The following is a 25,864-nucleotide window of genomic DNA, read 5'->3' as shown; positions in this document are numbered from 1 at the left end:
CCCATTCTCAGATGGAGCAGATGTCTGAAAACAGCAGGTAATAGTTGGGTTGTTATGTGAAAACTGCTCGAGAAAAACAACTTGGATATGGGATACCAACAAAATGTAAAAGCTCCCTCAGGTTAGCTTAGCCCACACAGAATAGATTCTTGTGTTGGGCGAAGCAGACACTCACTGTTATGTAAAGTTTAATGACTAGTGTTAGTGGTTGTTCACATCTTGCTGTGTTCATGTTTTACTTTGCTGTACTGGTAAAGGACGGCATCTCTTTTTAATATCAGGCAACTAAAGGTAAACTCCTGCTGTGATGAAGAGCATATTTGAGACAAATTAAACAGCATGTATTTTAATTTTCTACTTTGAATGTCCCCTTTCTTCTAATAGAGGAGGCGGGCTTTCCTACAGTCAATCAATGGGGGTGGCTCCAATATTTTCTAAATGATGAAACCCCCTTTCAAACATGAAGTTCTAACAATTACTTGAGTATCTCATTAGATTTGGCTCCTTGTTAAAACATACCTGAGGGGGAGGAGTCTTCTCTGGTTGTTCCAGGCCATTACCTTCTGCTTTTACATGATAACATGATCCCATCCTCTCACAACAACCTCCTGTCTCCCCCTCACAGAACCAAGCAGCAAACCTAGAGGGACAGAGCGTTTTCCATAGCGGCCCCCACTCTCTGGAATTCACTCCCCACGCATATCCAAACTGCTCTGACTTCTCTACTTTCAAATCTCTGTTAAAAACTCACCTTTTTAAATTAGCTTTTAATTTGTGATTGTACTGTTGTTTTGTTCTGTCTGACTTCTGTTCCTTGCTTGCATTGATTCAAACAATTGTAAAGTGTCTTTGAGTTCCTAAAAAGCACCATATAAATAAAATGTATTGTTATTGTTATTATTATTATTATTATTGTTATTATTATTATTGTTATCATTATTATTATCATTAATGCTAGGCGCCACCCTGTTGACTATGGCTGCCTTTTGCAGCAGCTCTCTTCTTTGTCCGTTTCTTGTAATTTTTTCATCTCTTTTTCGTAATCTTTGTATTTGGAGTGGCTCGTTACTTTGAATGGTTCATTGTTGGTCATGGACACCAAACTTTTTATGGCTTCGGTGATAATTTCACTACTTTTTCTCCTGTGTTTGTCGGGGGATCCTACATGTTGCCATGGCTGCATTGTTTACATGTTAACTCAGCCTGTAGCATGTCAATGCTAACTGGTGCAAGGCCTGATGTCCTCCCACAAGGTGAGGAGAAGGAGGTGAGGTCGACGTGCTGGTTCTCAGGTGTGAGCTAAGAAGTGACGACATGGACCTGTCCCTCCATCCACCGTAATTGGGAACATAAGATCTATCTCCAGTAAGATGGATGAGCTAGTCGTGCTAACCCAGCAACAGAGGGAATACCAGAGTAGCATCATGCTATTCACAGACTTGGCTAACAGAGCTTACATCAGACACTAACGCCATGTTGGAAGAGTTTCACCTGCTGTGAGCAGATAGGATCTAGGAGACAGAGATGGAGCATGACTGAAGAAGCTCAGTCCTGGACCCTGTGGAGGTGGAGGCTGGCTGAACTGGAGAAAGATCGACAAGCTGTCATCATCTATTTTCTTATGGACCTTGCACTTTCTATTCACTTTCTTACTTTTGTTTTCTTGATTGCTGTTGAGACTTCAATTTCATTGTAATTGTTACAATGGCAATAAAGTTCTATTCTATTCTATTCTATGATTATACGTGAACCTGACCAGAAGCTTTTTCTAAAGAGGAAGGGGCTGGAGTGGATCAGGGTCAGGGTGCTGTGAGCAGGGAGGGTGTGTCGGCTGCAGAGTATTCAACTGGGAGCAGGGGTGGCTGCACCCTGAATTTGAATTCATTTCTGAAATGTTTAAAGGAGGTGTGATCAGGCAAGGCTGTTCTTCACACAAACTGCCTTTACTCACACCTGCAACATCCTGCAGCAATAATGGACTATTCCTAAATAATCAACCATGACCCAAGACAAATCAGTTCAGGAAAAGGAGGAAATCAGTCAGATGAGAGTAAAAGTAAATGTTCCATGGTGGAAGAATCAGGCTGCCTCAGGGAACAATCATCGACAGCAAATCTCAGCATCTCATTTATCAAAGTGTCTGCCTAATGATTTTTAACTAAGTAAATATAAATTCTGTGAGGATTCAGATATTTTTCTAAGACTGCTCGAGTCCTAAAGGGCATGAAGGTATGTGAACATCTAAAGGCCTCAGCTGCTTGTTACTACGATGTTCTTCCTCTTCAATTTGTCCTCATCACATGTCCAAGCCGCTGAGCCTCCTGATGGCTCCCCCAACACGCCACGCCGCCTCCTTTCAGCTCAGCTCAGCTCAGCTGGCCGCGGGCTCACAATCCTTTTGATCGCTTTGGTTTGACGTGAGCCAACAGTGACGAGTGAAGACGAATGGACGGAGGGTAAAGGGCTGATGGAGGGGCTGCAGGGGGTCAGGCTGGTGAAGTTTTACAGTTGGCCGGCGCAGAGGAGTCATGAGGAAGCGAGTGTGTTTATGGTACACTGGGCTCGGGAGGGATTCAGATCCTGCAGGGCAGCAGACTGATGCCTGCAGTCAGACAGACTGACTGCAGAATTAATCACACAATGCACATGCATGAGTTGTGTCGTTATTGATTTATGAAAATGAATTTAAGTTCATTTATTAAATGAGACACATGATTTGAAAAACATTACTCTCCTATTTGAGACACTGAGCTTTAAAAAATAACTATGAGGTTTTTCGATTCATATTTTAAACCCTGGAAAACTGTAAAAACTGTAATTAAGTTAAGTTTTAAAGGCCTGTGCTGTGTGCTGCTATCACAAGTGTGTTACGTTGGTTTGCTGTTATGCTCTAGTTCATCGACTCTATTCATAGTGTGACACAGACACACACTTCACTTGCAGGACAGACCCACTGAAGGATACACTAACCTACAACTGCAGTCTCGTGCCCTGTAATAAACTCTGGTCCACGCACCAATTCCAACGATGATAATTACCAGTTTTACAGCAGGTATCAAGTTCTCAGTGTGTGGATGTACCTTCTCCTAATATACAGTGTTTGGGATGCTCTTTAAATACCTTTTTCCATTTAAAAAGTGGATGAATTTCTTAGATGGATTTGAGAAACTGAGGATTGTGAACAGGCAGGGGTGTAAAAGTGAAGCTTTCTCAAGATCATGTAGAAAATCCACACAGAGCCTTTGAGTTTCTCTCTTCAGGAACATTGAGGCCTTCTCAGCTTTTGGCAGTCACCCCCAAGTGGACACTCTAGGAACTGCAGTGTTTGCATGATAGCTAAGTCTTCATTTCCCAACACCAGAGGTTGCCAATTTAAGTCAAATAAGAAGATTTTGACTTTCTGAGCCACTGCTTTAAAGTGTGCTGATTCTGAATATATGCACCAGGCAATGTTCGGACAATCTGGTCCTGGGTTTCCGTTATCAGGTAATTACCGGACTTTGACCGGTAAAATCTGTCGAAGTCCGACATATTTCAACTCCACCGGTCAAAATGTCCGGTGAAAAATATTCCGTCTTATCTTTTATGGATAGGCCTGGTCTATGTGGAACAAATTTTTTTTTTTTTTTTTTTCAGGCGGTACTTAACTTGTAGCATGGGTTTCATTTACTCCGACAAAGCGCGCAGAACAACAACAATACAGCGGGAGACACATGCAGAAACAGGCGAAACTTAAAGACTTTTTTACTAAACAAAATAGTTCAGTGGAGAAAGATGGTGGTGAGGCTGAAATCCCGGAGGCTGCAGCAGATGATGTCTTGCCTCCTGCCGAGAAGAAAAGGAAAAGTCGGTTGTTTCAGACCGACTGGAAGCTTCTGCTGTGCAATATTAATTTTAGTGAACCAACCGAGTCAGTTGATGGCACTCATTTTATTTGATACAGCCTATGCTTTAAAAGAAAGTTTTATAAATTGACATGCTTTGATATTATTCTTATATGTACATTGTATCATTGTAAGTCTGCCCCTTAACGTAAACATGAGGATCCATGTAAACTTAATGGCATGACCTTAAAAGCACCAAATAGGAATTTTGTTAGTGAATAATGTGAAGACTTGTAAAATATAACTTCCACGAGGCTATTCACTCATGCAGTGACAGATCACCCTACAGAGCCCAAATATCATAGTCGCTGTCAAGGTGCGGATCCTAACTGTCATTATTCGGGAGCTGTCCACGGGACTCCGCTGTTTGACTCCTCATTGACGCACAGTGCAGGGTTTTATATTAGTCTTTGGAATCAGTCCACTCATTTGTAAACTCACTAGTTTGCTGCTACCAATTGTAGTCCTGACTTATTTTGGAAGATAGAACAAATGTTTCTAGTACCAAATTATTTATGTTTTTAAATCGCTTTGTCACGTATAGCAACAAAGATTACATCGATTGAAAATACACCCCCACTTAATAACAGGAATAGATTTTTTTACAGGCTTTTCAGGTGAGTAGACTTTATATATATGTCCTGATCTTTGGGCATATCTTTGAATAAATTCCCCTACCACTCTATAGAAATTTAGTCTACACGAAATTTGACAGGCGAGGGCGGGGCCCTTTGAAAAGTGTACCCCCCCAGCCTCGGGGGTATACTTTGCAGCGTTTAAGCTCAATAAATTCAGATAATATTTGACCGGGAAATCAAACGCTTGTCCGGTAAATTGAAAACCTGCCTGTCAAGTTGTCCGGTGCCAATTTTTATTTTTAATAGCCGAAACCCTGATCTGGTCCCAACACTGTCAGCACTTCACCCTCCACACGACACCACCAGAGGATGCCTGTGTCGGGCATTAGATGGACTCTAAAGGTAAAGTCAGGTGAAATAAAGCAGCTCACCTTTACTCACACATAAAGCTCCTCTGTGGTAAAATACAGACATGTTTAGGAGTGCGTACAGTGCAGGTGTCAAAAGGGCTCAAAAAGTTGTCCTCAGGACAGGAGATACTGTGATGTTCATTGACTTCAGCCTAACTAGGAAGAAAAGAGTGCCTTGTGACCTCTGACCCCTGGCTGGGAGTAATGTGGTGCTGAGCTCAGTGTTGTTAGCTTCAGTTAAACGCTGTAATGAGTGTTTCCTCTTCTGCCTCAGTCTGTCATTTCTGCAGCTCCACCCCTCAGGGTTAATGAGTCAGCCTCCATTTCAAATCTTCCACCAACACCAGTAATTACTGCTCACACAGACACACACACACACAGACACCAAACACACACTGTCTCAGCTTCTTTTGTTGCGGCTGGCAGAAGAAGACAATACACACCTCCCCACCTCCTCCATCTGAAGACGGTGAGTCATGAAATGTGTGTGATGTGCAGTCTGGGAGGTACTGCAGGCTGATCAGCTCCTGAAGCTGCACACGCTCATTACAGGCTCACACAGATACAGAGGAGTTGATCAGATTGGTAGTTTGAAGGGAGCGTGAGATGCATGGTGGAGTCGTTCGTCTGACTGTGGTTTACCAGACAGAGAAGGACTGAATGACTGTCTGGCTCAGAGGCACTGTGGTGGAACTGCAGTTCAAAGAGCTTTGTGAGGCTCCAGGCTTCTGTCTGCAGAGCAAGCTAGCAGACGGTGATGTCAGTTCAACAGAGAATCAATGTTATTATTCACATGAAGGCTTTCTTACACACAGCAGGATTTTCAGACCATTAGCGCACACCATTTTTTGTGAGGAGTCTACAGTTACGCTTTGCACTGCTGAATTTTTGCACAGCTTTGGTTAAAGCTAAAGCAAGCAAACTTGGAGTTGATGATTGGAGTAAACTGTCAAGAAACTCCTTGAAGATGACTTTACTACCTCGACTCTGTTGAGTGTCTCTGCGCTGACACAGGATGAGCTGGAAATTTAAATGGATATTTCTACAATATATGGTGTCCTTTAACAACCACGCTGCTCTGACACTAAATGTTGAGACATCAGAAAAAAGAAAGCATTACCCTGTTTCCAAAGAATGTGACATACTTTTTATAAGGGGCCATTTACACGAGAACAGTTTTAGGGTTAAATGCAACAGTTTTTTTTGCATTTTGGCCTTGCGTTTACACGGAAAAAGCATTTTAGCCGTCCTAAATCGCAAACTTTTGAAAACAGCTACCAGAGTGGGATTTTTCTGAAACACTGCCGACATCGTTGCCATGTAAACAGTAACTGGTGTTCTGAGTGGAAACCCTGACATCTTACTCTGTTTCGGGCAAGTGCGTACAACAGTACAACAGTTCCGTTGTTACAGTTGTTGCGGACTGCCAAGTTGTTCTTGTGCTGCTCAATATGCTAAATCTGCTGACTGTCTTTCAACAAAATGTGCATCTGTTGATCCACTTCTGCTCTTAGTATTCACCAATACCAATACACCAGATGAACCCAACTCTACTTCAGTGGAGATCTCCCAAAAGCAGTTTCTGGACAAGCTATAGCGCCAACTACAGGCTTGGCATGCTTACTACAGCGTTTTCAGTCCCTCTGCCTTTCTGTGTAAACCAAGCGGCAACCTTCGGTCCAAGAATATGAGACAATGCGGAAGTGCTAAAATCTGCTGTTTCTCCTGTGATCCCTTGAGGCTGGCTCCAGAAGTACCAGAAGTCACATGTACACCAAGCCAAAAAAAGTCATTTTCAAAGCAGAAATTAACCAATTTACAGCCTGGTTCAAAAAACATCTCCTGTCTGAGTCGCTAATTTTACTACCGGCACCCACTGTACATGGGGTGATTTTTTTTCTAACTTGGCCACTCAGAGGATCTTAAAGGATAAGTTCGGTTTATACAGCTTTTACATTGTTTATAGAATGAAGTAGAACAAAATACTCACCCAGAAGGTTTTCCTGATCCAAGCAGTGCTTCGGGAGATATTTAGATCCAAAATCGGGCAGCGGACATCCGTATAATGGGATCCATCGGGGCATAGACAGCGCCGCTCCTAAAACTGCATTAATCGTCCAAAAACTCCAGACAGCGCTGTGTGGCTGTACTGACCTCTGAAATGACGAAGACTTTGTTTACATTTACCCCTCCGGGCATGCGCAGTACTGTCTGGAGAGCTGACTCCACTTCCTCCTTTCTTTGAGGGACAAATGTAAACAAAGTCTTCGTCAGTTCAGAGGTCAGTACAGCCACACAGCGCTGTCTGGAGTGACACAGACTGCAGCAGAGGACTAACCCGGAGCGGACCATGATGGAATATTGGTGAAAAACACAAGTTTTTGGACGATTAATGCAGTTTTAGGAGCGCCGCCGTCTATGCCCCAATGGATCCCATTATACGGACGTCCGCTGCACGATTTTGGATCTAAATATCTCCCGAAGCACTGCTTAGATCAGGAAAGCCTTCTGGGTGAGTATTTTGTTCTACTTCATTCTATAAATAATGTAAAAGCTGTATTAACCAAACTTATCCTTTAACATCCTTCAGACACCCTATGGCTGTAGGCTAAGCACTTGCCACTACCAATACGGCCGCTATAGCCGATGAGTTTCGTTTTCCGTTTCAGAAACAGACAGGTGGCGTCAGCGAGACTACGTCCATGTTTTATACAGTCTATGGTGTAAATGCAGATTATTTTCACTGTGTTTTAGCATTTTCACATGAAACGCTGTTGTGTACACAGGGCCTAAATTACCAAAAAGCATAGTTATAGGCAACATTGGTATGTACTATCTTTTTCCGCAGAAGCATTCAGTCTGCTTTGAAAACAGCTTAACACCAAACAACAGCTTTAACAAAGCTAAAAAAAAGGATAAACCAAGCTATTGTTGAAAGACAGCTTTAAGAGTAAATGTTTGCCAATGTTCTAAGAGCTGTTATAATCAAATAACAGCTGCAGATAGTTCACTTCTGAATGATATCTCTGTTTGCAGACATTTTTTCATATCAGCTGATATGTTCAGCAACAGGTACACCGACTGTTACAACTTAGGTCATACAAACCGCTCAACAGAAAGAGGTCAAAGGTCATGGAGACAGGTGGGGTAGGTGTGTGTGTGTGTGTGTGGAGAAGTATGTGTAAGATGTGACACAGTGTGTGTATGGATGTGTGTTACCTGCAGGGCGCTGTTCAGGAAGCAGCTGTTCTGTCCCGGCTCGTTGCTCAGCCCTTTACTGGGAGCAATGGACGTCATGGTGCGAGGCGTCAACATCCCAACACCACCAACACCACCGCTGCCCCCGCTGGCTCCGCTTCCAACAACGCCTGACGCAAAGTAGTTCCTCTTCCACGACATAATCCCCTGTGTGTCTCTTTCTCTGTCTTTCGCCCTCTCTTTCTCGTCCTTCGGGTCTCTCAGTCTCACTCCCTCCAGGAGTCAACTACCTGTCGTCCATTCTCGTATTGAAGGAGACAGAGCCATTTCCTCCAGCCAAGAGGAGGATGAGAGTTAAAAAGCGAAGAGGGCCAACAGAGGACAGAAAAATACTGAGAACGTGGGAGCTGAAAGAAAAAGACTGCGTCCCAAACTATTGAAGTAAAGCAAAATACTTAGAAAAGTTTTTTTCTCGTTGAGTCTTGAACATGTTATTGTGCTTTGACTTAACTTAAATTCATAAACTGAATGAAATGATCAAGAATATTCTGGTTTTAGCTTCAGAAATGTCAAAGTGTTCTCCGTCTTTCTTTGCAAGCTCAAGAAGTTGTACATTTTTTATTTCCTGAATCTAATATTCCAAGGTCCTCCATTCAAGGATCAGGTGATGAGTTGGCATTTCAGTCCTTATTCTGTGTCTTTCAGGGGGTTTAAATGCAAAATGTTAAGGCCAAAAAAAAATCTCTTCATTATATTCCCAGACTTACAAGACTAATCCATGCGGTGTCCACGTGGTGCAGGTGCGATGACTTTTGCCCTCCTTTCACCGCCAACACGTGCAGCTGAGCCGTGTCTGCACCTCATTCTCCACGCTTCGTCGTCACTGTCACCCCACAGTAAGCAGCTAACAGCGGAGATCTCCACACAGACAGGCCAGCAGGGGGTCACAGCTCTCAGCTCAGAGATCAGAGGTCAGCGGCTGGCAGAAAGCACTTTGGCTCAGCAGTCATTCAGAATAAAGCTGCAGAAGAAGAAAGAAAAAGTGTTAGTGGATTCTCTGTGTCAGGTTTTTTCTGTTGGTAAAAAATCATACAATTCAACTCTGTTGCATCATGTTCATAAACATATACTAAATTCTTCCTCACTGTGCTGTTTGACACTTTTTATGCTCATCATTGCTGTGAAAATCTGAGGGGAAAACACCATTATCTACATTCTGTTTTGTTTGTTAATAACTCTGTATAATATTCACCAAGTTAAGACAAACAACACAAACAGATGAAGAACAAAACTTCGACCTCAGAAAAGACTCCAAATGTAGCTGTCATGTGTGGCTTTAAACCCAGGCTCCTTCCTTTAATGAGGGACGGGATCTGTTAGTACTAAGCTCCAAACTGTCTCATAATCCCTCCATGCCTGGACTACAATTGGTAGCAGCAAACTAGTGAGTTTACAAATGAGGAAATTAGTATTTTTCATGTAAGTTTTAATTAAAATGGACCATCTCCAGACCCATCACCTTTCAAAGGCTTGACAGTTTTCTGACAAAACTAAATTCAGTGCTCACAAGACTACAAAACTTCTGTTTCAAAACTCTGATCCCAGCATTTAACCAGATCAGCAGCAAACGCCTCACACTGTTCATGATGCGAATATTTCCCCTCCACCTGAAGCACATTCTGATTCATCCGAAAACAAAGATCAAAAGTGGCTTTGTGTTAGGATGCTTACAGAGACCCTGAAACAAAGTGGGGATATGAAATGAGAAGACTGAATTCCAGACAGACCGAGCCGACACTGAACGTTTCTCAGAAAGAGCAGCACAGATAATAACTGCGTTTAAGGCTTTAAATCTCCTCTAAGAACTCATTTTGAGATAATTTCAGGTTTCTGCAGACAGTGGAATGACTCAAGCAAACACAAACTGCAATCTCACAAACAGAGAAGCATTTACAGCCTGTCCTCCTCTCCTCTTACTCAGCGTAGATCTCACTTCCTTTCTGTCCCTGTGGATTTATTATTGCCCTGCCCCCCCACCAAAAAAAAAAATAGAAACAGAACAAAACTCAAAACTTTTCAACAATTAATTTACTACTGTGATTCTTTTTTTAATAACTGGTGCTGAACAAAACTATCATCAAACTGTAGAATTTGAATGATTGCTTGAGGGAAAAGGATCTCAAAGTATGAGGATTGTTCTGAGCTATTTCAGGATGTAACAGGCCAGTTAAATTCAACTGATGGAGAAAAATATACATATTAATACAAAAGTGTGTGAAGGGTACCAAAGGGAGATAAGGTCCAACCAAAGGACAAGAAAAAAAGGTCTAGGGGACAATCCAAGGGGACAGGTGATTCAATCAACATTGGACTCTGACACAGGCCCACCAAACAAAACCAGTCACCAGAATTAAGATTAAGATTAATAAATGTACATCTTATCTCCATATTCTTGGACTCTGTAAATAATATACTGTATAGTCTGGACTACAAGCTGCTCCCGAGTATAAGTTGCATCAGTCAAAAACAGCATCACGAAGAGTAAAATACATAAGTTGCACTGGACCATCGGTCGCATTTATTTCAAATGATTTGATATGTTTACAGTACTTCCAGAGAGAACCACCAGCATATAACTTTGATAAGTAAGTATTTTTAAATTACGTGGTTGGAATATTTTTTCCTACAGCACCTCATATCTGTGACCATAGTTAAGTTTCAGTTTCTCTTCTCTACATGTGCTCCTCTAACTCCCCTCCCCTTGCAGGTTGAACCAGAGCAGTGTGAGTATAAATAAGCTCTATCGGACAAACGCCCACTTTTAAAAAGTTACTGAAGTTTTCACGCTACTTTGTGAGTCTAATCCTAAAAAAACTGTCTACAACACAGAGCAAAGAAAACAATAGTGAACTAATATTTATCTAATTTACATCAGGAGCTAAACACCAGGAGCTAAACACCAGGAGCTTAACCCCTGGAGCTAAACACCAGCAGCTAAACACAAGGAGCTAAACACCAGGAGCTACACACCAGGAGCTGAACACAAGGAGCATAACACCAGGAGCATAACACCAGGAGCTAAACACCAGGAGCTAAACACCAGGAGCTAAACACTAGGAGCATAACACCAGGAGCTTAACCCCAGGAGCTAAACACCAGGAGCTAAACACCAGGAGCTGAACACCAGGAGCTAAACACCAGGAGCTGAACACCAGGAGCTAAACACCAGCAGCTAAATTAAAGGCTGTCCAAGCATGTGATGCAGAGCCCCCGTTAGTGCACAGTGCCAGTAGGGCCATGGAGATATTTCCTCCCAAATTCCCTCCTCATGCATACATTTTGAGATCTTTTTCGATGAAATTATCCAACAATAGCTCCTCATTTATTTGATTTATAAGTTGCACCTGACTATAAGCAGGACCAGCCAAACTATGAAAAAAGTGCAACTTATTGTCTGGAAAATACAGTAACATAGAACAGGAGTCTAAGATAAGTTTTTTGTTTTCTTTTGTTTTATAAATTTACACTCTACAAATAAAGTTAATCTGTCATCCACTTTTGTGAAAACAATAAATAATTTTACCTGTATTATAATTCTGTAAATGCTCTAAATAAAGGTCAAAGTAAGATTAAAGGGAGCATGTCATGCGTGTTTCTCCTTTTCACTATGCCAGACTAGGATGCCTGTAAAGCATTTCTGCCCTCAGTACAAGTCATTTAGTTCCTTCATTGCCCCACAATAGCGTTCTCAATATCTTCATTTTAGGCCATTCTGAAGATCTCGTTCAAATGCTCCGTTTCGACACTGACCTCCAGTAACCTTGCAACATCACAGCCCTTTGTGCTCTGATTGGTCAGTTCTATCAGAGGGGCGGAGGGGGTAGAGCCAGGGGGCGGTTTTTGCAGTATGGCAGTATTTACAAAATAGCCATATTGAATGGAGCAGACCGAGCGAGTTTGCTGTTTGCCAAAACTTCACCATAAGGCATTGATAGCACTAATAAAATGGCAGAGTGTAGGATACGTCCTTTTGTATTGGACCTCGAGTCAGACCCGGACGGTTCTGCAGCTCAGGAGGAAGAAAATCCACCTCGACACAGATCATCTCAGGACGCTTCAGTGTGGTGAGTCAAACCGGTACTGTAACATGTATAGTTTATACGTGGAAATACAGGCAGACTTCACCAATAAACTATTTCTATAACAGGGCTCCATCCTGCTCCTTCACTTTTCTCTGTCTGTTTTATCCATCATGCTGAAAGTGTAGTCTAAAGATCACCTCTACCGTGAGTTCGTCACTATGTTATTACCGCAGCATTATTGTGGTCCAGGTTCACAGTGCATGTCAGAACAAGTTTGCAAATATCACAGTTTCACAAGTATTACGACGTCTGCTAAAACTACAGTGTTTTAACTGCTAATTCACCATGTAAAGCCAAGCTGCTCAGCAGAGCAGAGTCCCTGCATCCAGCACTCAGTCAGTCAGCTCTTGGCGGGTGTATCCCTCGGTGGTGGTTGCGTGACTAACTGACATCACAGAGGAGGAGCTGCTTTATCAGATTACTCCAATAAAAAGAAAGGATCCTCGTGTCGTCACGAAGATCGAAATCTCGCGGCCAAATGGCAATGACCTATTTTCAGAGGCATCAAATCTCGTTCTAGGATATCAGAAAAAATACAATATCTCATTTTTTGAAAATTCAGGGGGTGAAAGGTCTTGTTTTCAAATCTATTTTATATATGTAAGTATTAAATCAGGGCTCAGCATGATATGTCTCCTTTAAAAAATGAGAGCAAAGAAAGTTCAGCTGCTGTGTGTGTTTTGAGATGTGTGTACGTATATGCTCTCTAAGATCAGGGGTGGGTCACTCCAGGGAGTGGTTGTTTACTACAGGAGGGATCAGCTGACAGGATCCAACACGCACACACACACACACACACACACACACACACACACACACACACACACACAGAGTCTATCAGTCAGTAGTATTTAGCTGCAGTTTATCACCCTCTCACTCTGATGATCCAGGCAATAAAAGTTGTCTGACCTGAGATATGCAACATTGCTTCAGTCTGTACACAGCCTAAGGGTCATCAGGTTTAAATCTGCAAACACTGCACCACAGCATCACAATAACCCACAGTGGGGTAAATGATTGCTATGCACAAACACATTTACAAAGATTTAAGACATACTTATCCTTGACATTTCAATTTAAGGGCTTTAAAACAAAAACAACAACAACAAAGCGAAAGCAGACCTCCTGCGTGTGAGAACTCCCATGATGCCAAGAAGAGAAGTCAAACAGTTTCTGCTTTTCAAAACGCTGTGTTTAAAGCTTTCAGAAGGCTTTTTTTTATTTAAGCTCTGGGATTTCGCCTCATTTTAGCTGCAGAGTAAATAATCAAGTATTCATAAATGAATCAGCAGACCCCACATGAGTCAGGGAATAAGAGAGACAGTGATGAGGGAGACAGTGACGTCTGTCAGGGCTATATGTCCTTATATCTGTGTCTGCCCTGTCCCGTCTCCAGCTACAGCGAGGTAAAGTGGCGGTCAGATCAGAGCGAGGTGACGAGGGATTAGCCTGATCAGACTGTGTCTGCCTGCACGGGATTAGACTGTCTGTGTGGGTGTCTGTGTGTGTGGGTGTGTGTGTGTTGAGCTTGAGGAATGATGAATGGTAGGAGGTAAACACCACACTGCTCCCAGAAGACAAGCCATCATCTTTCATCTCCCATTCTCTTTATTCAAATTTGAATGTGCTTAGTTTGTTGATTTTTGTTTATTCTCTTTGGGACAAAAACAACAACATCAAATTTCTCACTTATGATTGGACTAAAGCCAACTCTTTTTTTACAAATCATATCTTTTTCTCTGTCAGTATGGTGTGCTTCTTTCTCTGTTTTGTCTGTGTCAACTGAACAACCTGCAGTTTCCACCTCTGCTCTTGTATCCAGAGATGAAAAGCTGCTGCTGACTTCAGCTCAGACCATTTCTGTGACTTCTTCCAATTAAAATCCTTTTTCCAGTCACTGAAAACAGAAAAAAAAAGATAAAAAAAAAAGTGACTGTGATGAAATGTGAAACAGTAAAGAAAAAGTCTGAGTGACTCTGAAGGCAATCCCAGGTATTTATGCATCCTTAACCTTGGTCTCAAAAGACTATGACAGCAGATAAATTTGTGTTAAACCATGTTGGATTATACAGAAGTTACTGAAAATAACTTTCACAAATTTGTTAGAAAATCCAAAGTTGTAATACTTGGGTCATAAGATCTGCTCAAGGTGTACATTTCATTTCCCCACATTCGCCGGGCACCTTGTCTCAAATAAAACTGTTTCCAGCTCTTCAGTCTAAGGGGTACCCAGTGTGATGATCCATTAGCTAAAACCAGAACCAGGATTTCTCTGATGGACGCCATCTACCAGATTTTACACTGAAAGGCAGTTTCACTTCATCTAACAGGTCACGTGTCAGCAGAAATCTGGTGTACTGTGGTGCTATGAGCCTTTAATAAACAGGTCTGCAGACAAAATGTAGGTTTTGTGCTGTGTTCATTTAAAAAGTATGAAAGAATGTTTGTCAACAACCCTTTTTCCCCATGACAAAAACTTAAAATACATCACTGATAATGAAAGTCAGGAAGACATATTTTGTTTCAATCCGATAATAACCTGCATGCCATACCATGGGATAAGACTGGTGATGTTTTAGGTAAAAGGCAAACAATGATATAGAGTCACTAACATTTATATTTATTTAAACTATAAAATACTTAAATGCAGTGATGCCAGTAACGCGCTACTAAGTAACGTGTAACTCTGATTTGACTGCTTTTTTCAGTAACGAGTAATCTAACGCATTGCTATTCCCAAACCAGTAATCAGATTCAAGTTACTTATTAAAATCACTGTGCGTTACTTATGTTTTAATTTTTCTTGTAAAAAACATCTATATGCTTTTTTCTTGTGTCTCAAGGAGTGACACGACTCGCGTGTTCATCAAGTTTTCAGCATGTGAACAACTCATGTGTAATAGCAGCCAGCATACAAAGGTAAACAGAGGGGGAGAGGAGAAATGCGCATTTTCTAGTTGGAAATACGTTCACTGTTTTGAGTTTGTCAGCTAAAGATGACGGTTCAGTGTTCACTCTGTGCTGGCAGTTTGCTTAAGATCTTTGACTGAAACGTTTAGGAATCAATCAGAGAGAGATTAGCGTACTGCGGACATAAACGCTTGAGAAGTTGTCTGACTCTTAACTGGGAGAGGTGAGTCCCGTCTTTCACTGTACCTCTCTCTATAACCCCCTCTATTCCAAGAGCTGAACCCTCTGTTTAGCACAAATCCACCACTTGAGGAGCAGAGCAACATTACATAGGCTACAACGATGTACCCAGTGGCAAGCAGGGGCGTGCCCAGACTTTTTAGACTGGGGTGCCCCTTGCAGGGTATAAGGATTATGTGAGCCCACACTCCAGCAACATTTATTTTTGCTTATTGTATTACAGATACAGAATCAGCTTTAACAATAAATGAAACTAATGGAAACCAAACTAGACTAAAACAAAGGATTTAAAAAGAAAATAATTTAAATCCAAAATTTAACTGAAACAGTGCTGTAGTGTACCAAAAATAGTACTGTAAAAGCTTTCAGTTGTATTTGAAATTCAAAATGTATAAAATGAATATTTTTGTTTTTAATTGTTAAGTACATGTTTTACAACTGCCAACGTCTGCATGTTACTTTAAAACAAACCATACTGACTCATATTAATATTCATTTTAATTGCTTGCGCAATTTTTGCCAAATTACGCAGCTGGAAGTGTTGTCAGCAGCTGCTGAAAGTAACTCATAAAGTAACTTGTAATCTAACTTAGTTACCTTTAAAATTAAGTAGCCAGTAAAGTAACTGAGTTACTTTTTAAAAGAGTAATCAGTAATCAGTAATCAGTAATCGGATTACTTTTTCAAAGTAACTGTGGCAACACTGCTTAAATGTTTACCAGCAGTTTGGTAAAAGCCATGCTTCAGAATGTGTAGAAGTTAATATTCAAATGTAATGCACCGCATTTTCTACCCCGTAGACTGGTAATTCAGCAAAAAAGAAAAAGAAAGTGGATCAGAGGTAACATTCCAATTCAAGTATCCAAGAGGCTGGTAAAAAAGAAAAGAGAGAAAGCTGTTTGCCTGGATTGGCACCACGTGTCCCCCCCTTCCCACTGATACCTATCCAGCTTTGAGGGGCACCGGTCCTCCGATACCTGGGTCAGTATCAGTGAATCTCTAGCTTTGAAACTAACCTTAATGTTATACAGACTGTGATTCACTCCTCTACCTCCAACCAGCAAGCATTTAGGTCTGATATGTTTTAAATGATCTCTTCACTCCTGCCAGTCCCAGGCTCAGAGGGAAATGTACTGCTGTGCGCACAGTGAGGGCAAGTTGCACGTATTATTTACTTTAAACATTTGATGTTAAGTGAGTCATTATGTCTTAATATAGACATTGGTAAAACAGTTGTTGATTACCCCCTCAATCCTTAAATTATGACTAATTTATCATTCAGCACAAGCCTGTTATATTTGCCGTCAGTGAGTAAAAGCTCTTTGTTCGTCTTTCCCTTGTCTCAGAAGAGAGAGTTTTTATATCAGAGGACCCAGTGTGAGAAGCTTTGAGAGCAGCTTAATGGAGACAAAACGTCTGGCTGACATTTATGAAGCATGGAGAAGCTGTTTCCAGCCGCTATCACATCTCAGCAGAGAGGGGGGAAAATCTGCCTTCTAAAACTGCTCGTCCTGAATGATTACAGCTTTTTATATCCCGCAGAAACACATCAGGGTCCCAGGGTTGAAAAAGCACCAGCAAAATGTTAATTAAAAAGAAGAGAAGTGTCAAATCAAGAACAAGTGAGAGGCAGTTCTGGAGTTTATGAAGCCTGTAGGGTTAGAGAAATGGACCTCTGAGAAAACTCTGGTGACATTCAAACTGAATGACTGGGATGAGCTTAAAACATGACGATGTCACTGTTTCCTACTTAAAAAATAATTATGTAGTATTTAGGGATGGGGACTGTTTGCTTCTATAAATGATGATACCACATCTGAGCCTCCTTAAGAATCAAGTTTTTAACGGTTTCACCATCCGTCTTTTTCTATCACTTGGTGGAAAGAAGTGATGACAATCCTTGGCTGTTGAGAGAGGAAGATGAGGATGACTGTTCCACAGCAGACAAGATTGCAGTATTTTCTCAACCCAAAGAAAGTCCCAGGTGTGCTACATTTTAGCCTAACCAGATGTGTTTTCTCATTGCAAGAAAGTATATGCGACAAACAACTGCATTCCTGCACTGCAGTCCTCTTCTCCCTAATCTTGCGCTTTAGACAAATGTTTTCAAACTGGAGACGTATAGTTCACCAGCCCAGTGACAGAAACTTATCACATGAAAACCCTGCCTCCTTCTGCTTGGGATTTGACAACCCTACATGGTATGAGTCCTCCAGGTGTGCTGGAAGTAAACACTCTAAAAGACGCCTTTTGGTGCCCACAATGGGATCATAAGCGTGAATTAGGGCTGAACAACTGATCAAATGAAATCAACATTGCAATGTAATAGAATGCAATTTTCAAACCCCAAAAGCTGCAATTTAAAGAGAAAAAAACATGTTCACAGACCAGGAGGGAATACAGTAACTTGTTGTTCTTCCCTAAAATGAGAAAAAGTCAATATGCTGTTTTTTCTGGCAAAAAAAAAACCTGTGAGCTACAGAGATCCATCCAGTGAAATTATTGTGGCTGGCAGAGCCATATCTATGCTCACTTTGATCTGTATGGTTTGCTACTCTCACTGAAATTCAGTAAAATTTCACAGCCTCCCTCTTTCTTTTTCAATTTAAAAGTGCAGGAAAAGAATTGTTTATATGCTAACAGTATTCTTTGTTGTGCAGGTCATACTAAAGAACGACCTAGTGCTTCTGTTTAGCTTATAATACAGATAATACAAGATAAATGCCAAATGTAAGAGCTTTTCCTCAGTGTCCCCCCTGTCTCTGTGTTAGATTCAGGATGCTAACTTTAGCTGCAGTTAGCCTGTTGTTTAAGCTTGTAATGATACAGTAAACAAGCTTTGCTGTTTTCGCTGTCTAAACATTGTGCACTCAGAGCTCGTGGCGCCTTTCTCAGTGACGCTGAAGAGCTGGGCGGTATCAGCGGTGGCTCATTTACATATGAAGGCCACGCCCACTAAATCAGACTGTTCTGAACACAGGGGCTATGAGAGCCTGGAAACAATGCTGCTGTGCTTCATTTATTGGCTTTTTGGACCAAAATATGTTACTACCATTTCATGAAGACATCAATGATCCATATTAAACTGCAGAAAAGGAGCAAAATATGGGACCTTTAAATTAGATGTTTTTCAGGGTTACCGCAAGACACATGGCTTTTTGAAGTCATCAGACACACAGACGCACATAAGTGTGACATGGAAACAGTTTTTCTTCGACCCCCCTCACCAAACTCAGTTTTGGGTAAAATTTTTTCTCAATGTTGGTCACGGAGCTCCAGGGACCCAGCATTCTGTGTTTCTTCTGTCCATCCAAATAAAAGCTAAACATTTAGCTTTCAAAGAAGAGCTTTTAATCTCAACATATGATGATCCAACATCCTTCTATCCGCCACAAGCAACTTTGAGCTCTAAGTTAGCAGCTATAAGTAAACAGCTTTAGGTTAGCAGCTGTAAGCTAATAGCTATAAGACATGCTAAAGCCACCTCTGAATCCATCAGCTATCATCTCCTGTGTGGGAGCAACAGCCAACTTTTCAGGGCATGGGGTTTAGCCAAGGGTTAGCAAAGAGCCTGCCAAGGCTTCTTTTCAAATGATTGGCCATTTCTTTTTTCAGTTCAACCAGGAACCTCAGTGGGAATGCACTTACTCATGCAGAAACTATAAAAGCGGAAAACTCACAGTACCTGTCTGCAGTCATTAGTTTTACTGTAATCAATGTTTGATGACTACAGGGATTTCCAACTGCAAACCACATTCTACCTCTTTTGCTCTGCATGCTGACTGGTTAGCTACACACCATTGAAGCCCATCAAAACACAAGTAGAGGACACTTGTTCTCACACAACAACATAAAAGCAGAACACTTATGGAAGAAACAAAGAGCTATTCTGCATCTCTATTCTGAGTTGTAATGCAGAATCTGTAAATCGAGATGGGGCCAAAGTCAGGAGTTTAACTGTTCAAAGGCATTTGTTTCTCTGTGAACATCCAAAACTGCCTTTAGAGGACGACAGAAGTTCACACCACAGAGTTTCTAAAAACTTTTACAAAAGTAACAACCACTGAATTTACGGGTAAAAAAACAAGTTAAAGGGATAGTTCAGTTTTTTTGAAGTGGGGTTGTATGAGCTCTATGTGACCACTAGGGACATTAGATACAGTAGAAAGTTGTCTCCTCTCCCTCAGTAAGACACAGACTGTAATCAATGGTGACGAGGAAATAGGCGCTAACAGGGAAATACCGTACCAGATTCAAAGGCTATTTTCTCTGCCTACAAGAACTAAAATCAAAAAGTAATACCACAGTTTAAGAGTACGCTACATAAAATATTTTTTAAGTGCATTAAGTCTTCAGAAATATCAACATTTATCTGGACCTAACTAACTGGTCACGTATCCTTCCGCGCAGCGCTTGTGCGCTCCGTCCCCCCTCCTCCTTTCAGCTGTAGGGAATGTAAACAAGCTATGCTTCGGGTTGTAGCCTCGTGTAAGTTTGATCAAGTATCGTAACTGTTATGTTTGTACTCTAAAGATTGTGAGGCCGCGTAGGAAATTCAAAATGAGTGACTATGACAGCGACGATGAAGTTTCATTCACTTTGGAACCAAAAGGATACCTGTATGAACCGGAGTAGCTACACAGAAGAAGAGCTGCTACAGATGGCAACTGAAAGGAATACAGAGGAAACATCCACGGACACTGGACATCAAGACAGAGTCGGAAATACTCAGTGGTGTAAATGTCTGAGCTGTGACTCAATGCCCACGGATGCTGAGTGGTACTGCTGTCACGAGTGGAACTTGGTTACAGACACTCTTCAGGATTTGCCAGAGTTAGAGGACACTGCTGACTCTCAAGCTGCCTGTATAACACATCGCACAGATTTTCCTGCTCTTCTGAATTCTGGAGTGTCCTGTAACAGCAACAACAACAACAACAGTCGTGGCAGCAGTAACACTCAGCATCTTGATGTCCTTAGTGGTCACATAGAGCTCATACAACCCCGCTTCAAAAAAACTGAACTGTCCCTTTAAAGCAGGCCAACACAAGGAGGTTCTTGTAAGTGGAGAACACTATACCGTCATTTCAGTGCAACTGACAGAAAAATCAAAGTATGAGGGAGACCCAGAAAACTCAACAAAACACAACTGGTGAGAAAATAAAGAGACTTAAGCAAAGACCTGTCCAACTTTAGCCAAAATATATTCTGCAGAAGACTAACACAGAGAGCTAAACTACCAGGGAGGTTTTTGTGGTGCTCAGAATACACAGAGAACACAGGAGAGATGCTCTCACTGACTCAGAGGGAGAGATAATGAGTCGGCACAGGAAACCAAAATCCAAGACAATATATGAGCTTCACACACCTGCTCCAAATCAGAGGCAATCAAACACACACACCTGACCCTGCTCTGTGATGAATCCTTTACCAACTCCTATGTTGACCAAATCGAGAGCCCCTCATCTCACTACAGAAGGGAAAACAAGTTTGTAGGGCTAAACTTGTGTCAGCGCCCTGTGAACACTGCTGCAGTCCACACAAACCCCTCTGAGAAGATTTTAAACTGGCAGAAAGCTGTATTTAAACCTGCTTTAGATCAAACTGAGACACAAACAGAGAAAAATTAGGCCCAGCAGACATCAGCAAACCTGGACAGGAGAGGAACCAATCAGAGAGTCAGGATTAATTTCAGCTGGTTAGGGGTCATTTCCTGTCCTGGAGAGCACTGAGGCTGATTTGGTGTAAAATTGGTTATATAACAAAACTGCAGTTTGTCGCAGAGGCTTTACACACACATACACACAACATACAATACACACACACACACTCACACACACACAGCAGCGCTTTAATCGCCTCTAATTCACCAGGCTGGCTCAATGCCAGCTGCATGCAGCCACTCAGCAGGGCCAACAGGTTGACTGCCAGGAAATACGACTGGGAACACTGGGAACACTGGGATGCAGCCAGCTGAGACAGAGACATGCAGCAGCAGAGATTAAATGTGACATATCAAACCGTTTTTCAATCATTCAGCAGCGTCTCCTGTTGTCTGAATGTAATGTCCTCACCATGGTTCAGTCAATGAATGAAGAATGAGAGGAGGCTTTAAAGCAGCGTGAAACAGCCTTTCTCTAAACGCTCAGCTCTGGTGTGTGTCTCTTTAAATCCAGATGAGCTTCTATCACTCTGCCACAGTCTTCTGTGTGGTGTGCCAACATGAACAGCGCCATGCTACCATAGTAATATGCAAGCATGGCTGCAGGAGACACATAGTCCAGCTGTATGTGTTTGAAGCAGAGGCAGACGCAGATGCAGAAAACAGTGGTAAAAGTGGATGAACCCAGAATGCAACGAGACCTTTCTGAATGTTCAGTAAATAACTTTGAGTGAATTTAAAAGTGGTTTCATTTGGTGGCTTTCCATGATGACAGAGTAGGAGATTGATCTTATCCTTTTAACACCTGTGAAGGCCCTCTTTCATCTGTTGTGTAAGTTCTAAGATACAGACAAGTATTTCATTTAGATCACTCCAGGTAAGATAATTGAATAAAGATACTGTTCGTGACATCCACCAATATGTAAATGTGAGATCTCCACTTAAACTAGGGATAGGCTGACTATCAAGACTGACATGTCAATATCTTTGTAATTGTTGACCTAAAATGTTGGTCAGATGATGTGTCAGAGTGGAGATCTGGATAATGATGAGTGCCATGTTTTAAAATCAGGGTATATGCTAAAATCCTGAGGTTGATTTCAATACCTTTTTAAGACTTTTTCAAAAACCTTTAAAAAAGTTTTAAGACTTTATCACAACTTTCAGTTGTTGTTGGCATCCACTTTTAACAGTTGTAGTTTACATTTTTACAGAAATGATGTAAGCTAAGGAGAAATAAAGCTCGAAAGAATAAATGAAACTAAAGGCAGGTTTATCCACACTCTTACAACAAGAAACAGCAGTTATTCGAGACCAACTTGCTTAAGAAAATGAAAAATTATTTAATTATTTTTAAAATTTAGGACATGTGCCGGAGATAGTGTGACTTGCTTTAATGTTGTATTTAATTTCTCTTTATGAAACTAGAAATGACATTACTTTATAGCTGGTGTTCATACTGCTCACAATCCTTATTGTTGTATTTTATTGTAACTAGAGTCCTTATGTATTTTTTATTCTATTCTTTTTTATTTTTGTATTTTTCTACTGACTCCATCGATTTCTGCTGTTAACACAACATTTTTCCAGTTCGGGATCAATAAAGTAACTCTATTCTTTTCTATTCTATTCTATTTTAGAACTTTATCGGCTGAATGTTTAACGTCCCAATCAAGGGACAGTTGCAAGGAGGAAAATAAATATTCATGGATATTTTTTGGGTCAAAGCTTGAATACCTATGAAACTTAATACCTCATAAAACCACAATTAAGACTTTTCAATACTTTTTAAGGCCTTTAATTTCCACAAAATTGATTTATAAACTTTCAATACTTTTTAAGACCCCACAGACACCCTGAAAATGCTCTATCATCCAGATATAAATAAGCACAGATGACAGATGACATCCCATAACACTGAACAGTTTCATTGTGTTTAGATTGCCTGGTGGTGCTAGATTTTATAATGTTTAATTCTGACCTGTTTTGACTTTTTTCTGAGTGTTTTCTTATGTGTAAACCAGTCAGCTAGTCATAATAAGAAAATGAGTCGCATTGAATCATCTGTACTTTGTAGAACCACACCGGGGATGTCTGACTTCATGAAAACAATCAACATTTGCTCTCATTGAATGAAGTGAAATGAATAAATGATGTGAAATAAACCAATGGATTGCCCTTCACATTGATGTCTGTCATTGTGGCTTAAAAGTTTTAAATCAGATACTGATGCAACTCATGCAAGGACGAAAAACAATCCTCCTGCTGTTTTTCTCATATGTGAAGCTCGGTGCTGTGCTTATTTTGCAACTTTTTTTTTTAACATTCTGTCATCTTACAGTTTCAAATTTCATAAACTTTCTGTTTAATTCAATGTTTCCTTTGCTGGTGTTGTGAAAATCTTTGTTCTCTTTTAATAATTTGTCCAAATGCCCAACAACTCAATCATGACAAAAAAAGAGGGAAGCAAAAACTGTATCTTTCTTTTTTCTTCCTATTCCTTCTTAAGATTATTTTCTATCAATTAACTGATGGTCTAGTCAACTTTACTGATATGGAGCTTCCATTTTTCAGCAGGAAACACCAGATGTTTTCAACAACACCTTTTTTTCTTTCTTTTTTAAACCATGCAAGAGTCAGTAGTTATTAAATAAAACGTGTGAGATGGAGAATGAGGGAAGGAACACTCAATAACATGAGGTGAGTGTGACAGTGGCATAAAGAAAAGGTAGAGAGGTAGAAAATAAGTACGCGCTACAAGATCAAATCTTTTTATTAAAGTGTGTTTCCCCAGGACATGACTTAAGTTAAATCTGTGCGTGTCAGTTTTGTCCTGAATCTCTGGAGAGAATCACTCAGTGAAATGTTCTCTAAGATGCTTTCTGGGCACAGGAGCTGGAGCTGCTCTCGCTGCTGACCTTGTTGGCAGCCATTCTGGGGGAAGATTTGGGGCCTAATGACTAAAAGGAGAGCTCATGAATATACAGCTGTCCTTCAGAGCCACCAAAATAACTTGCAGAATTTGGGAATGTGGAGCACTTCAATCACTTAATTCCACCCAGTGAAAGGAGGAATTAGCTTCTTGTCGTCTCCCTCCGAGACTCTCAGACGAGTCAACGGCTCAAGCTGCTGGTTTTAGTCAAGGACACTTCAGTTTTGGGATGGAGAGTGGAGGCGCAGAGCGCAGACTGGTGCAGCAAAGATGTAGTCTGGTGTCTCACATCAAGAGGATTGGAGTCTGACTCAGGCTGAGAAAAGATCCTGACTGAAATCCAGACAGGTTCGTGAGAAGAGCTCGTCTGACTCTTAGCCCCTATCAACTTTGATTCATAGAGCTATCTGCCTGTTTACATGTATGTTTAATTTAGGATTTTATTAAGATTAATATCTATAGTCGTACTTTGTGTTCATGTGTTTATACTGTGGTGCATATTTTTAGAGCGGATTAAAACAAATTTCAATATGTGAGATAATAAAGTGGATCTAAATATAAAGTCACAGAATCTTAGTCTTGACCTCAACACTTTACTGACTGCTCGACGCGTGCTTCTAGCTCTCAAAAATGTGCTCTGATATTAACTTCACACTGCATGGAGACAAACAGAAGTCTGACTGGCAACTTGACCTCTGCTGGCCCAGTTTCAGCCTTCTTGGAGAACAACAAAACATATCTGACCACAGCTTAGTGTAAACAACTGCTTTGGCCTGTGTTTCTAAGTCTTTGTAAATCTTTTTTTTGAAGTTGGGAAACTGCAGTGCAGATGTCCTAGTGGTTTGGGTTGCGCTCCATGAGGTTTGCCCTCGTGCGGGTAGCCAGGATTCAGCCTGTGGCTTCTTTCCACCATGTCACTCCCTACTCTATGGCTGTTTCCCAAAGCCCAGGTACCTTGCATTGCCTTGGAAGACAGTGCTTTTGAAGCCACTTCCTTCCAATCCAAGGCAAGTGTCCTGCCTCTGCTCAAAAGGAGATGCTAATGGAACAGCCTACAAAGGCATATTTTACCATCAGATTCCTGACACAAATTTTTGTGTAATTGGAGTTACATTGTCTTACATAACATGTGTTGCACTGTGGACAGTGCTTGGAAAGTTAAATACAAACGTGGGAGTAGACCGTATGCCCAAGCGGCTACAAATATTGTTATGGCTTGCCACTTTTGTGCGCTTTTTGCTTTTTTATTGTCACATCATTGACACTCTGAAGGTGCAGCTTCTCCGTAATTATAGTTACGTAAGTGACACACAGGAGAGTCAAGTGTTGGACATGGTATATAAGTTGTTATTTTCAGAGGTGTATTTTGTTGCTTACATTTGAATTGGAATTTACCACACGCCTCCACTGGACCGTCTCTCTGGTGCTTCTTTTCCTTCCATTTTTTCCTTTTTCATAGATTCACGCGTTGCATGTTGGGTATTTATAGCCGTGGCAAGGCAACGAAGGATACACCTGTGTATTCTTGGTCAATTAGCCACATGCTAACCAAACGGAGGACATGTGCCTCCAGAGGACATGAACATTGGAACAGCACTTAGGCAGCATCTGATGATGTGGATGCCTGCCCACGCCCACCCCATGCCCACATCAGACCAAGGCAAGGCAAGGTACCTGGGCTTTGGGAAACAGCCATTGAGATCTGGTTTGGACAGGGTTTATTTTATTTTGAAAGTCATCTGGCATTTTAGAGGATTTCCGTGCACAACTTCCTGTCCTGCTCGACCTGTTATTGTTCAATTGATGCGTAGCATCCTGCAAAAAACGGCTACACGCAACAGACATGACAAAGCCATCATCACATGAACTATTAGATTCTTTATGTTAATGACCGTTGGAATATTCAAA

General features: G+C 41.2%; 1 protein-coding gene across 5 annotated transcripts in view; it reads right to left on the bottom strand.

Moving 5' to 3' along the window:
* usp54a (ubiquitin specific peptidase 54a) overlaps window positions 1–25,864 on the bottom strand; it is a 78,458-nt gene that overhangs the window by 30,093 nt on the left and 22,501 nt on the right. For all 5 annotated transcript variants that reach the window (XM_074675403.1, XM_074675404.1, XM_074675401.1 and 2 more), the window contains exon 2: window positions 8,092–9,091. In XM_074675403.1, the coding sequence (XP_074531504.1) occupies window positions 8,092–8,271 (180 nt within the window). In that variant the 5' untranslated portion in view covers window positions 8,272–9,091. The remainder of the gene's footprint in view (window positions 1–8,091; window positions 9,092–25,864) is intronic.

The sequence above is a fragment of the Halichoeres trimaculatus genome, unplaced genomic scaffold (assembly GCF_033239565.1).
Source record: "Halichoeres trimaculatus isolate MK-OKI-2021-1 unplaced genomic scaffold, fHalTri1.1 fHalTri1_scaffold_8, whole genome shotgun sequence".
NCBI classification, from domain to species: domain Eukaryota; kingdom Metazoa; phylum Chordata; class Actinopteri; order Labriformes; family Labridae; genus Halichoeres; species Halichoeres trimaculatus.
Note: the sequence above shows the minus strand (reverse complement) of the source record. Positions and strands in the feature narration are given on the sequence as shown.